The sequence below is a fragment of the Sceloporus occidentalis genome, unplaced genomic scaffold (genome assembly GCF_023333645.1).
Source record: "Sceloporus occidentalis isolate IW3139 unplaced genomic scaffold, rSceOcc1.0.p SCAF_5, whole genome shotgun sequence".
In the NCBI taxonomy this organism is placed as follows: Eukaryota; Metazoa; Chordata; class Lepidosauria; order Squamata; family Phrynosomatidae; genus Sceloporus; species Sceloporus occidentalis.
Genome location: NW_028316985.1, coordinates 105,015,521 through 105,029,623, shown reverse-complemented (window position 1 = coordinate 105,029,623; position 14,103 = coordinate 105,015,521). Strand labels below are relative to the sequence as shown.

The 14,103-nt window shown below is 40.3% G+C and overlaps 1 protein-coding gene across 2 annotated transcripts in view; it reads left to right on the top strand.

Annotated features, from left to right (window-relative positions):
* Positions 1 to 14,103, top strand: part of LOC149312620 (semaphorin-3A) — a 221,756-nt gene that overhangs the window by 89,646 nt on the left and 118,007 nt on the right. For both annotated transcript variants that reach the window (XM_089525014.1, XM_089525015.1), the window contains exon 3: positions 4,518 to 4,580. In XM_089525014.1, coding sequence (XP_089381140.1) covers positions 4,518 to 4,580 — 63 coding nt within the window. The remainder of the gene's footprint in view (positions 1 to 4,517; positions 4,581 to 14,103) is intronic.

The following is a 14,103-nucleotide window of genomic DNA, read 5'->3' as shown; positions in this document are numbered from 1 at the left end:
ATTTGTTCTTGTCATGTTCAAGTTGGCATAGTCATAGGGTGTTCTTGGTGAGATTTATTCAAAACATGTCATTGCCTTCCCCTAAGACAGAGAGTGTGACTTCTTGAAGGTCAGGCAAGAGTTTGCATGGCTGAAGATGGAGATTCAAGCCCCGCCTTCTGTAGTTCTATTAGAGCCCTCAAAACAATAAATCACACTATCTCTGGACTGAATATGCAATATTGTTATGAGTTTTGAAGGCTACATCTATCTTAGTTTAAATCTCTGGTAAATTTAGGGGTTCGACAGACCACCCCAAAAAGGCGGGCTGGAGCAGTCCGTTTTAGCTCCCAAGGGAGCCTGCAGCAGCCAAACCACACAGGTTCCCTTTCGCTCCAAAAAGAACCTGGGGAAAAATGGTTCTTTTTGGCGTGTGTGGGCACCATCATCATTGCGTCATTAGTGCACTGTGGCACATAAATGATGCAAGTGTGGTGCCCCGATATATGGGCATGGAGCCACGCTTGCATCACCATAGTGGCCCCAGTGTGGACGGGAAGCCGTCACTATGGTGTTGTCCGTATGGACTAGGGTGTGGAAGCGTGCAGTTGGTGCACGCTTCCAAACCCTAGAATCAGAGAAAGCACACCTCTTTCTGCCCGTCTGTCTCGGGCCTTAGTTTCCTTAAAAGATACCAATAAGCACTTTGCTATTTTACTGTGAGTGAAGAGGGAGAAGACATTTGTATTCTTCAAGAATTCAGATGAAAGCAAAGCTGGGTACTTCCTATTCTCTTCAACAACCACAAAGGAAATTGATTATTTATTTGGATGATCTGTGAGGTTCTTAGTATAATAAAGAAAACATCTGGGATATTTTTATTTTAAAAGAGTGCTCCTAGGGAGGAAGAAAATGTTCTTATGAGCTGTGTGAATTTATGGATAATTCTCACATGGACTGTGAGAAATTGCCATTTGCATACAGAATAATCTCTGTTCAGTGATTCTTGGTGGCAATTATATTCATGAAGCAGGTTTACAGATGGATCTAAACATAATGAAAGATGTGAGAGAGGATCCTGATTTGGGCTTTCTCGACAAATTATTGGAAAGAGAATTCTGATCTACTTGGCTTAATTTCGGAATCAGTCTCCACATATACCGTAGTATCATTTACTATGTATATTCATGTATAAGTCTAGAAATTTTACTTTAAAATTGACCTCAAAAACTTGGGTTGACTTATCCAAAGGGCAAGGTAAGTGCTGCACCTCTACTCTTAATCCATCCCAGGAGAACCTAAAAGAAGCACCAGCATTCTTCTACTCTCTCTGCTGCAGCACCGCTTTTCATTTTTTTTTTTGAATTTCTGACAGGAAAATGGTGCAAGTGGCAGCAGATCTAGGTGCTCTCTCTCAAACAAACGTTGAAAGAGAAAAGGGTGTCAGTGCTTCTTTTATGTTCTCCTAGGATGGGCTAAACTCTTGCTTTTCACCACTCTACTTGATTCCAGTGATGTTATTCAAGTGATGAGGAACTGGGGTTTGAAGCATTATTCTTTCAAATAATCTGGACCAAAGCCATGTAGGGCTTCAAAGGTCATAACCAGCACTTTGAATTTTGCTCAGAAACAAGCCAGTAGCCAGTAAAGCTTTTCAATACAGGAATTATACACTCCCTAAAACTGGCTTCACTCAAGATTCTAGCCACAGCATTTTGGACTTGCTGAAGTTTCCAAACAGTTTCCAAAGACAGCCCCACATAGAGTGTGTTACAGTGGTCCAAACAGGATGTAAACAAAGCATGTGTCACTGTAGCCAGATCTGACATCTCAACAAATGGGTGTAGCTGGTGCTCTAGTTTTAATTGTGCAAATGCGCTCCTGGCCACTGCTGAAACATGGGCATCCAGGCTCAGAGTGGAGTCCAGGAACACACCCAAACTGCGAGCCTAAGATTTCAGGGAAGTGTAACCCTATTGAGCTCAGGCACAGCCCCAATTTCCTGCCTTACGACTGACCAGGAGCACCCCCATCTTGTCTGAATTAAGCTTCAGTTTGTTTGCCCTCATCCATTCTTTACTGACAGCAGACACTGGTTCAGCACAGAGACGGCTTCTTTGGAGTTGGATGGAAAGGAGAGCTAGAGTTGGATGCCATCCACATACTGATGACATTGCACCCCAAAACTCCGGATGACCTCTCCCAGAGGTTTCATGTAGATGTTGAACAACATGGGGACAAAACAGAACCCTGTGGGACCCCATAGGCCAATGGCCAAGGAGTCAAACATGAGTCCACCTTCTGAGTCTGTCCTTCCAAAAGAGACCGAAGCCACTGCATAACAGTGCCCCCAAGTCCTATCTCAGAAAGATGGCTCAGAAGGATACCATGGCCAATGGTACTGAAAGCCGCTGAGAGATCTAGCAGGACCAACAGGGACACATTGCCCCTGTCCATTCTTTTTCATTGTTTTCCTTTACTTAATCCTTCACATACTTTGTGGTATGTCTCTAGGTTTTACCCTGGGTCATATCAAAATCTATAATTTTAGTCCTAAAATATGCCCTTCACTTATATATTATGATGATTTATACACAAGTATATACAATAATTCAGAATCTTGTTTTCAGTGGTTGCAAACTGCAACATGTGAGTTTGGGCCTAAAATTAGGTTCTGGTTCCAACTAGAATAAACGTATTGAATAAAATATTGGATGAGAAGTCATCATTTTTGTAAATCCTGTGGATTTAATGGGTCTATTCTAGTTGGAAGTATCAATTATATTTAGGTTTTGGAAACCTAAAACCAGGGCACAGTTGGCATCTGATTTCAGGGATCTCTATGTAGTGTAGCACTTTGAGCACTGGACTATGACCCTGCAGACCAGGGTTCTAGTTCCTGCTGGCTGATCTTAGGCTGATCTTAGGCAGCTCAGCCTCAGAAGGAATAAATGCTCAAATTTATTTCACCTTTGAACAAATCTTGCTGAGAAAGTCCCATGATAGGTTCACCCTAGGGTAACCATAAATTAGAAATGGCTTGAACGCATGCATCAGCAACTGCATCTAACCATGGAATTCTTTTATTTTAGCAAATATGGCTACTAACTGTTGATATAGCTATGTTTCAAATTGTTCTCTTCTTTTGAAGTCATGTAAACCTGTGACCATCATATATTTGGGCTCCTCCAGACTAGCAATTTCTCCTGATTTTGTTCCAAACATTTTCATGCCACAGTTTTCTTCTTCTTGACACTTTCTAATCCAAAGCAATATCTTCCTTCCTTCCTTCCTTCCTTCCTTCCTTCCTTCCTTCCTTCCTCCTCTTCTTCTTTGCATGAAAATGTCAACTTAGTTTATAGGCTTACAGGACAATTTTCTTTTTATTCTAAATATCAGAAGATTTCAAACTTGAGAGCGTTTGTTTTTTAAATCAAAAGACCAAACTTCAGTATACCCCTTCCCCTAAATTTGACTTAATTTATCATATTTTTCTAAGTAAGCATTCCCCTGCTTTATCAGCAAACTGGTTTAAAACTAAGGTTACAATTCAGTCAGGTTGCCATTCATATTGCATTATCAAGACTGCAGACTGGATGTTAGCCTGACATTATTTGAAAATCATGTTTTATTCTATATGCAATTCCTGAAAGCTTTTTGAAAGACATGAATAATTCACTAAGAGGGTCTTTGGGCTGTTGCTTTAGAAAATGAAATGGATGTTCCAAGATAACTAATAAATGAACAAAATCTGCAGTGTGATTGTGAATCTCTGTATAATTAATAGCAGTAAATCTTACAAGTCACAAGAACCTCAGAATTGCTTTCATGTAGGACTGGGTAACCTGTGGGCCTCCAGTTGTTGTTGTACTATTAATCCCATTACCCAGGACATTATATTCTGACCAAAATGGCTGGGACTAATGTGTGCTGGAGTACTACAGCACTGGATGGGTGACGGCTTCTCCACTCCTGCTTTCATGGCTTAAATGGAGGGGGGGATCCTGTGGTCCAACATTTTGTTTCTAAAATAAGCCATGGAATTAGCAGTCACCCTACAAATAGGGCATGAATAGCTCCCACTATTGTCTGGATATCCCTGTAAACATAGCTCTAAGAATGGTGATTAAAATGTAATGATGGAAAGGTGTATTCCAGTACAATGTTAATATCCTACCCTATGATCATAACATTGTTTTTTCTGAGCCACTTGCTCTATTGAATGGCAAGGCTGATTTCTTGGTTCCACGTGGCCTTCAGTTGTTGTGAAAGCCTGTAAAAAGTAAACAAGAAACAATATCACATTCATGAGTACTTTATTCTTTACATTCTCAGCATCAGTCCAGTGTGGCAAAATATATATATTGATATTTTAGAACCTATATATATATATATATATATATATATATATATATATAAATTTTAGTTAGCGGGGGGGGGGGAGATACTGGGTGCTAAGCATTTTCAGGACATTGCATACAATTCCAAATTGTTGAAGCATAAAATGACATAATGTGATTTTTATTTTGCATCTTTAGATTGTTTGGCCTGTATCTCATACCCGTAGGGACGAGTGCAAGTGGGCTGGAAAAGATATTCTGGTAAGTACAAATCTTTATGAGTTTTTTCCCCCTTGTCTCTTTTTGTAAAGCTATTCAATATTTCATAAACTCCCTTTTTAAATTTTAAAGCTTTGAGTTCCCTCCCCCCCCCTTTACTTATCTGTTGGTTTCAACAGAGTTGGCTTCAAGAGTTGTTTTTTTTCTCTTACACCCCCTCCCCCCGTAAACTTGTGTGGCTAGGTTTACATGTAGCAGAATGAGTATATAATTTCCCCCTTATTTAAGGGCTCTTAAAAGTTTGACCTCATTTCTCTAATGACTGAGACCCTCAATTTGCAGGGCACACTGAATAGGTAGACCATTGTGAATGGAATAAGCCTCATTAATGTCAAGAAGTTGCCATGAAGGCCTCAGGGGTCTTCTCTGTCAAGAACACATTGATGCTTAAGTGATGTTAATTTTCTCCTATTGTGGTTTATGAAAGTGGACGGGGGGGGGGGGGCATAGAAAAGAAAACAGTTATTTTATGCAGTCTTTCTCTTCCTATCACTCTTTCTTCCCCCGTTCCCGCACCTTTTTCATGATCTATTGGGGATAAACTTGACTGCAAATTGGAAATGGGGATGGGGTGAAGGATGTGAAACACTTACTAATCACACGGAAAATGAACACATTCCATATAGGCCAAAGGGGAAATCACTATGCTTGCAATAGTAGGAACAAATCCCCAAGTGTATATATCAGTGGCTTGATGTTCAGAGATGGTTTGCTAAAATATTCATAATGGCAGCTGCTAAGGTCTGTCCCCTAATACTATTTCAGGTCACAAGTGAAAATGGGTTCACTAACCATAATCCACTCCCCAGTGAACTGTTGATTCTCTTCATGTCTCTCTGTGTGTGTGCCGGGGGGGGGGGGTATGTTTAAAATAAAATAAAAATTGACTTATGTGAGGAGTAAGAGTGGTGAGAAGATAATAAAGTTGCCTGAGTAGAGGCAGGAGATCTGAATGTTCATATGCAATCTATACACATACTACTAAAGCCTTTGGTCTTTAAATATTAATCTGTTGTTTTGGACTTAATTCATCTCTAACATTTTCCACTAAAATCCAGAACAGGATGTTGGGAATTAACCCCCTTTTAATCATAGGCTTTGTTTATTTGGTTTTAAAGTAGGACCAATTAAATAAGATGTTACATTTCTCTGTTTCTTAATAAAGCTCTTCACAATTATTTTGAATGTATTACTATTTACAAGGTTTCTAAAACTGACACAGGTGGTCAAGAATATCTTAACAAAATTTCATTAAGACCTGAATAGAAATTGGCCTATATGCCATATAATATGAATATCAGGATATTCATATTAAGATAGCAGATATTTCAAATTAGTAATTGCCTGGAACTCCATAAATCAGATTCTTGGGGTTTTTGTAGCCATAGTTTTTGTTTAAAATATGTGATTATTAATCTCGAGGTACAGCCAATTCCACACTGAAAACTAAAATTCCATAGCAAAGCACCAGCTGCAACAGCTGCATTGCTTATTTGAAATGTATATTAACTGTATGTCGCTCTTATGAACCCCACTGGTAACCTCAAACATGACCTAAGTCTAAAGGTTTCTTTTGTAACAATACTAGAGAGTATGCTGTATTTTCTCTCTGTTGGAGTCTAAATGGTTCCCTCTACAATGATGTCAATCACACAGCACTATGAAACTGATATAGTCTGGGGTCTTGACATTCGAAGTGGCAAAATTATGCCACAGATTGATAAATATGGAAAAACCCAAACATCTCACCTTTCATTTTGGAAAGCACAGAAGAGAAAGTATGAAAAAGGAAGTAAAAGATGCTACTTGGGGCTTTGTGAGGGGAAAAGAAGTAGGAAATCTGGTTCGGCATCCAGGAATTAGAGAGAAGTGAAATATAGATGGGCATCCAATGTACGAGAAATGCACTTAATCTCTCTTTAGTATAACCATTGACCTCTCTGTATCCTGGGATTTTAGTACACATTATCCTAAATCCAACCAATAGTCCCAGCTAGAATAAACTCATTGAATCAGGTGCTGTGCAGTAAGTCAACACTTATGTAAATTTATTGATCTAATCTTTTTGGTACTAGCAATTGATTTTAAGTTACAGTGTCTTCTACCTGATATCTAGCAACTAGAGAGAACTGGGGCATGGGTAGTATGTTCTGCTACTCATAGAGAACTAAGCAAATTAGCCAGAACGGCAAACAGAAAATTAAGGCAGGCTATTCAAAAAGATGAAAGGAAATCATAAAAATGAAAGACTCTGAGAGACCACCCAAATGGCCATCAATAACTCCTCATGAGTTGCTATTGCTAGCAAACAAAGTAGCCTCCCAATTCTAGCTTGGCACTGAGTATTCAAGTGGACAAAGATAGAATAGATCAATTTCACCAAGTTCAACCATCCAGGTCATGTATAATAGTTGTTTTATTGTAGACTGATCTGGCAGGCAAACACAACAGCAACATTCCAAAAGGCATGCTGATAGGGCAACCTGGATCTTGAAGGATGGAGGGAGGACTGAAAGATGGGATAGGTCTGAAATATCTATCTCTCCTTTCCCTTCCTGACAGTAAGAACCTCCAGCACTATACCTCTCTCTGTCTGAGATTACACTAATAAAGGCATATTGGCGGCTTACAGACCGCCCATTTGGGGTGGGCTTTACCCGCCCCTTTCCCCGGTATATCGGGGCCTCAGTGGCTAGAACGGCAGCCGCTGAGGCCCCGATCCACTGCTTTTCAGGCTGCGGGGAAGCGGCAAAAGGCCACTTCTCCGCAGCCTGAAAAGGGGTGTCCCTGGGGCTTCAAGCCCCAAGGACACCCCACAGCGGCGGGGAGGAGGAGAAAGGGGCCGCTTGGCCCCTTTCTCCTTTGGTCTGCTGGGTGCAGCCGTGTGAAGGCTGCGCCCAGTAGACCAAACCAGGAAGGAGCTGCGAAACGGAGCTCCTTCCTGCTCCGCGCTAAGGGTGCACTAGACGCCCTGGTGCAGAGTGAGGACGTCACTTCCGCGCCGCCCCATATAGACGCGGCACGGTTGGTACGTCCTCATGGCGGCGGCCGTGTGGAATGGCCGCCACCATTTTGTGCGTGCAGAGCGCGCATTAGGGTTAGGGGGTGCGGAAACACCGCCCCTTTCTAACCCTAGTGCGTGCTCCGCATGCACAAAACGGCCCGTTTGTAACGGGCCATTGTTTCCTATTTTACCAGATTCTGTCTCCTACCTAGGGATGTGATTCTTTCTTAATTTTCTTCTCAAAGGAAGCAAGGAGTAATTTTAGCAATATTCTTCCTGCTGCAAGAAAGTGTTCAAAGGTCAAATGATTAATGGAGTCTATTCACAATTTAGGACATGTTTTGTGAAAAATTTGCATATGATTGGTTTGCACAAAAAATAGCATTTTCTACACAGGAAAAAACATGTTCTGTATAGAGAATAATTTTATGTGTAGAAAATGTGGCTTCCTGCAGAGAAAATATTGCTTTCTGTAAAACAAAACAAAACAAAACAACCATGATGAAATTTTGCACAGAATAAGTCTTGAACTGCAAAGGTTGTCATCCGTTCACCTCATTGGCATTTCATTAAACTAAAAAAACAAACAAACATGTTTTCTACTGTTTTGAATTATTTCTGAATAATCTTTTCATTCCTACTCCCACCCAAGGTATCCTATCACATTATATCATTGTAGTGCTATATTCTACTTTAACTGTCATGACAACAGGTTATGGAAACCTGGGATTTGCAGTTGAGACAGGAGCATTTAAAATTCTCAGCCAGAATTTAGGCCTTGGTAAAATTGCAAACTCCAGAATTCCACAGAAAGTTGCCATAGCAGTTCAAGAGGAATATAGGGCTATAATACTGTAATGTGATTGAGTGGATCTGTGTCCCCTGCTCAAGCCAAGATTGGTATGCTGCTCCTTGGTCTTCGTGAAATTGTGACCCAAAGGGGTGATTCTGTTTGGTATCATGACTTTCTGGTGAACCCCAGAGGGGCCAATCTACAATCTGTGGCTGACACTGCTTTTTATTCCTTACCAGCCATGAAGATTACGGTCTTGGGATGGGGAAAAACAGTAAACTATGATTAGCAGTCAATCTTGGTTTTCCAGTAGCAGCAAAAGCTTTGATCCTATGGGGAGGTAGCACATCTATTCAGGTATAACGTGTTTGTTGTGAGGTCGAAGGCTTTCACAGCTGACATCCATAGATTTTTTAGGCTATGAGGCTGTGTTCTAGAATAGGTTTGTATAGCATTCTAGAAGATGTTTGTCCAGCAGCTGTGGCTGCTAAATTAAAACAATTTAAAAGCATATTTAAACGGATAAAAATATAATACACTCCATTAAAAGAACATTCTGCCATAGTAAACTGAGAGCACAAGGTTTGTCTAAATAACAAAAGTCTTCCCCGACCAGTATAAAGACAACAGACAAATGGCCAGCCAAGATTCCACAATTTGAGATCAGCCACCAAGAAAGCTCTCTCCTGGGTCCTGATCTTCTGCTAAAGATCTTAAAAATCAGGCAAGGAGGTACAGTATTTTAGATAGTCTGTGCTGTGTGAATAAATACTTCTTTTAGTTAATTCTGACCCTCCTACCAATCTAGTTTTGGTATTATAAAAAGGAGGTTGAAAATGTTTGTCTGTTCCCTTAAACACATCCACAGATGCACACACACAATGGAGTGGGTCTGCTCTCCTGAAATACTTATCCTATCTAGCACTTCTGCATAATCACAATCCTGGTGCACTATTTTTTTTAGTAATGTTAGTAATTCCAGAACTTTCATTCAGATGCATTTGCTTTCTTTGGTGAGCAAAAAGCAAAACACAATAAAAACAAAACAAAAAACCTCACAAAGTTAGTCTGACAAGAAAGCTGTATAATTGCCGTGTTCAATATCCAGTGTTGCTATCTTGATTTCAAATTGACTCTTTCAATAGTTCCCTGCAGTGTGAAGAAAAAGGCAATTGTAGATATCTGGGAAGTTTCTGTTCCAAATATGGAGATGTGGCAAGTAACAAGAGATCTTCCTATCTACTTTCTGGCAGAACAGCATAGTCTCTGTTGTAAGAAAACCCACCTATTGCTTCCTGTCTCACTTAGGCAGCCCTTCCTGATTAACTGATTTCCCTAGTTCAAGATCCTGTAAGGGTGTCAGAGGTTTCTTTGAAAAGGGAACTTGGCAAGTTCTGCTTCCACAATTGATACTTTGTGCCAAATTTTAATTGACGGGAAATTTTAGACTTCCTTTAGTGAAGGTGCTTCATCCTAACATTTCCTATGGGAGAGAAAGAGAAGACAGAATCAAAGTAGCTTCGAAAATTGGAATTCCTACAGTGAGGCACATGGAGTTTCATAGTAAGCGCTTCTGAAGTATGTTTGTTGACAACATATACACATTGCTAAGCAACTGCATCTTATAGTTCCAGTAATCTTTCGCTCCCTTTCAACACTTCCTGTGCATGCATTCCCTTTCCACTTTCGCCTGAGAACTTTGAAGTACATTTATCAGAAATGGCTCAGCTGGAACTGACCTGGGACTACAAAGATTGGCTGATTGATACGAAACCTAAGTGGTTTATAAGCATATAGCAGGCTGGCAAAGTTATCCTATACACATCAGTTTGTTAGCAGGTAAAATGCAGCCTTTCGTATTAATTTGCAATTTGCTGTTCCATCCAGACTTGATGCAAATGGGACTTTTGCCAGAGCATGGGGCGAGATAGCAATCGCCTCGAGGCAAATCCCAACATGCATTTTATTCAGCTTTTTTTACAGAGCAAGTTGGAGAATGTGCTGAGGTATACAAGTGCTCAGGTATTCTAACAAACATTCAAGATTCAAGTATAAATAGCCTAAAGGTTTATGTTTGTTAAAATTCTACCCAAATATCAAGCATGGGAAAAGGAGAAAGAGAAGGAAAAGGAAGTATACATTTCAGAGACTGCTTTGTGTATTTGGGTGTGTATTGGTGGGGAACCTATGTAGGTGTGCCTTATTTACAAACCTATTGTGTGCATGCCATCAGTGGAGTCCCAAATAGGTGTTGAATCTGGGGTTAATCCAAACTTTAAAAAAATCATGCAGTATATTGAACCTATTTGGAAGATAGATTTCCTTGGATTGTTCCTTACATATTTGGCCTACAACCAGAAGCAAATTCAATGCCTCACCTGTGGAAGTGACCAGCTGCCACTAGAATCAAAACAAAGTAGAAGGAGACTTTTACCCCTTTCACAGCTGTGGTCCTAACAACAAATCTTCACTTGCTAATGAAAAGGAATCACTTGGCACCAAGAAAGCATTCTTTTCAAGCTTCAAAAAGCTCAAGGCAGTTGGCAGTATATCTCAACATACTGAGATAATCACATTTCTCATTGAGGAAGAGGTGATAGCAGTTTTCTTAAGTTTTGTATGTGAGAAAGGAATGAGGGACATTGTTCTTAACAGCCATTGAATAGTTTAGCTAAATCTTTTTGCAACATGTAAGTTAAGCAAGTAAAACTGTACCATTGATATTATTGGGACATCAGCATGTTTAGTTTGAGTCAACCGAAATTTATATTCAAAGTGAGTGAAGACACTGAGGATTTGTTTTTGTATTACTTTGAGACAAGGCATTCAGTCTTCAGCACACTTGAGTAGACAATAGATTGGAATCTGGGATATTACAATGTATTTTAAGACCAGGAAGTGAATAAAAAAACTAAAAGTAATTACAGGACTTTGTGAAATTATCTGCTACTTAAGCCTCTGAATAATGTCTAAGTTCTTTACCAGGCTTGTGTTCTCTTTACAGAATACTTTTATAGTTGTATATGAGCAGCCTGGTTAGGGAAAAGAAATCTAAACCTTCCCATGACCTCTTCTGTTATATCAAGGAATCAGAAAGATAAATTGAGTCATTCTGGTCAGTGAACACTTAATCAGAAAGATAGCAAGACTTCCAATGGGATGCTGAGTTACCAAAAATACCTTATCAGCATCCCCACCCCATGAGCAGCTTCACTCAGAATATTCCCAGGAGATGTTTCAAGGGGAACGGAAATCTAATTTTGTGGTTATCACTTTTCATACTTCCCTTTCTTCCTGAGATTGATCCCATTACTGAGAGAGTTTGAACGTTTCAAGCTATCTGTATAAGGATGTGCTATATCTGACTGTTACTTATTTTTTTTAATTATTTAACAAACTCATTGACAACAGTCAAAAAAGATAAGCAAATACATGGGATACAAGAAGAGTGAAATATATATTAGAGGCTTATGTTTAAGGTGAGATACCAGAGATGTCAGCACACTTTCTAGAAGAGAGTTTAATGGAAAGGTGAATGAAAGAAACCAGCATTACTATTGGTGTAGTCTTTAAAGGGAGACCAAAATGTGATTAAAAATAACAAGGCCTTTAATCACCATCATGCTGTGTGACAATTTTTCCATGAGATGGGGGTCCCAAACTTTTTCCCATCAATCTTCCATGGGGAGTTAAGGTGATGTACAGACCGCCCCTTTGAATCGGGGCCTGAGCTGCCACAGCGGCAGCCCTGGAGGCCCCGATCTGCCGCTTTTCCTGGCCTCGGAGAAGCGGCAGAAGGCCACTTCCCTGTGGCCTGGAAAGGGGTGTCCTTGGGGCTTCATGCCCCAAGGACACCCCAACAGTGGCAGGGAAATGGAGAAAGGGGCCGCTCGGCCCCTTTCTCTCTGTATCGCTGGTGCGGCAGTTTAAAGGCTGCACCAGTGATACATGTGGCAGAAGGAGCTCCAAAACAGAGCTCCTTCTGGCGCTGCTGAAAGGGCACCACAAGCGCCTTTCGGTGGCGCCAAGACATAACAGCCGTGTAGCACTGTTTGGACGCGACGTGGCCGTTACATCAAAATGGTGGCGCCTGTGTGAACAGGGCACTGCCATTTTGTATGTACTCCGTACGTACTAGAGTTGCGGGTGTCTAAAAGAGATGCCCCCAGGCAACCCTAGTACGTACAGAGTACGTACAAAATGGCCCATCTGGACAGGCCTAAGTTTGCTTCCAGTGTTTCATAATGGTCATTTTAGAAGCAGTCCGAAGAAAAGTAATAACTTTGTTCTACTGTAATTTCTTGTTGTCCATAATAAAGAGGCATGGTAAAACCATACCCTTATGTTATTGAAGTTCTTGCTTACTGGTAGTTATTATGGATATCTGTTTTAAAATTTTAGTTTTTAAAATCCTGCACAATGGGGCAATCAATCCACATATGGATACAAGCATCTTTTAAGCTACAATTCCTTCCTCCCTGGGGTAATTTCCCTTACAGTTCTAGCTAGTTTCACGGGGGTTAAATGCTAATTGTAGATAACCTTAAGTACATTTTGCTTGGTGAGAACAGATTTAGACTTAATAGTGAGTGGTCCAAATGCAAGACCAGTCACTCTTTTACATTTGTATTGCTAATTCTGTTTCCCATATATCTTTCACATCCAGCCTCTTACCATAAACTGAGATCATTAACCATTTATAAATTTTGACTGCAATTCCTAATGGAAAAATTATCAATTTCAATACAATTCAATGAGCATGGAATTTTGTTTTTAGAAACTAAATGCTTAGCAAAATAGTTACTTAGGGGCTCTACTGACTGGCACTTTGTGCCTCCTGTAGGCACGGTGAGGGCTGAGCATTCGGACACTCTGAACCCTCACCATGTCACCAGGGTGCTATCTTGGCATGTACCTGTTTACACGGCATGTGCCATGATGACACTCATTGTGTGCAATGCCCAAATGGCATCATCATGGTGCACAAGTGTGCCTATGGTGCCCCTTCTGGGATGCAAAAAGTACCTGCCCAGAAGCGGATTCTTTTTGGTCCCTCCAGAGGCTGCAGTGTGTGGTTGCCAAGGCTTCCTTCTGGGTAAAAAATGGGCAGCGTGTAGCTGCCTTTCTGCACAGCCCCTTAGTCTAGTTGCAACCAATTAGTATGAACGTACACAAGTTGTCTAGTGTTTCCTTGCTTTTGATTACTGTGTATAAACAGGTCACTTATTCTAAAATAAAAAACAAAAAACCTTTCCCACACTTTATATTGTACTGGTTTCTCTGATAAGTAAATGGCAGTGTGGGAGACAAAAGGGGAAGATAGAGGATGGGCTAAGGGGTAAGGACAACTTAACATTGTTTCCAGATTTCCCAAGACTTTCTTTAAAATGGATTAATGACCCTTTCAGAGTCTTACTAGATAATGAAGAAAAAGGTAGGTCTCTTGCTATAGTAAATTCATATTAAGTTGTACATTCACTTTTTTGTTTGTAGGGTCATGCTGAATTACTTGGATAAACTGGGTTAACTGAAAGGCTGAAAAATAAATTCTGACATCTGGAGTCACCAAACCACCAGTTACACTAGATCTATAGCTAGATAATCTTGTAAATCTAGTGTTCTTTGTAACTGTCAAAATTAAATTTGTTAATCATGGACTGCGAAATAAGAAAAAGGAAACTAGTTTTGGCATAAGAAACATCTTCAAA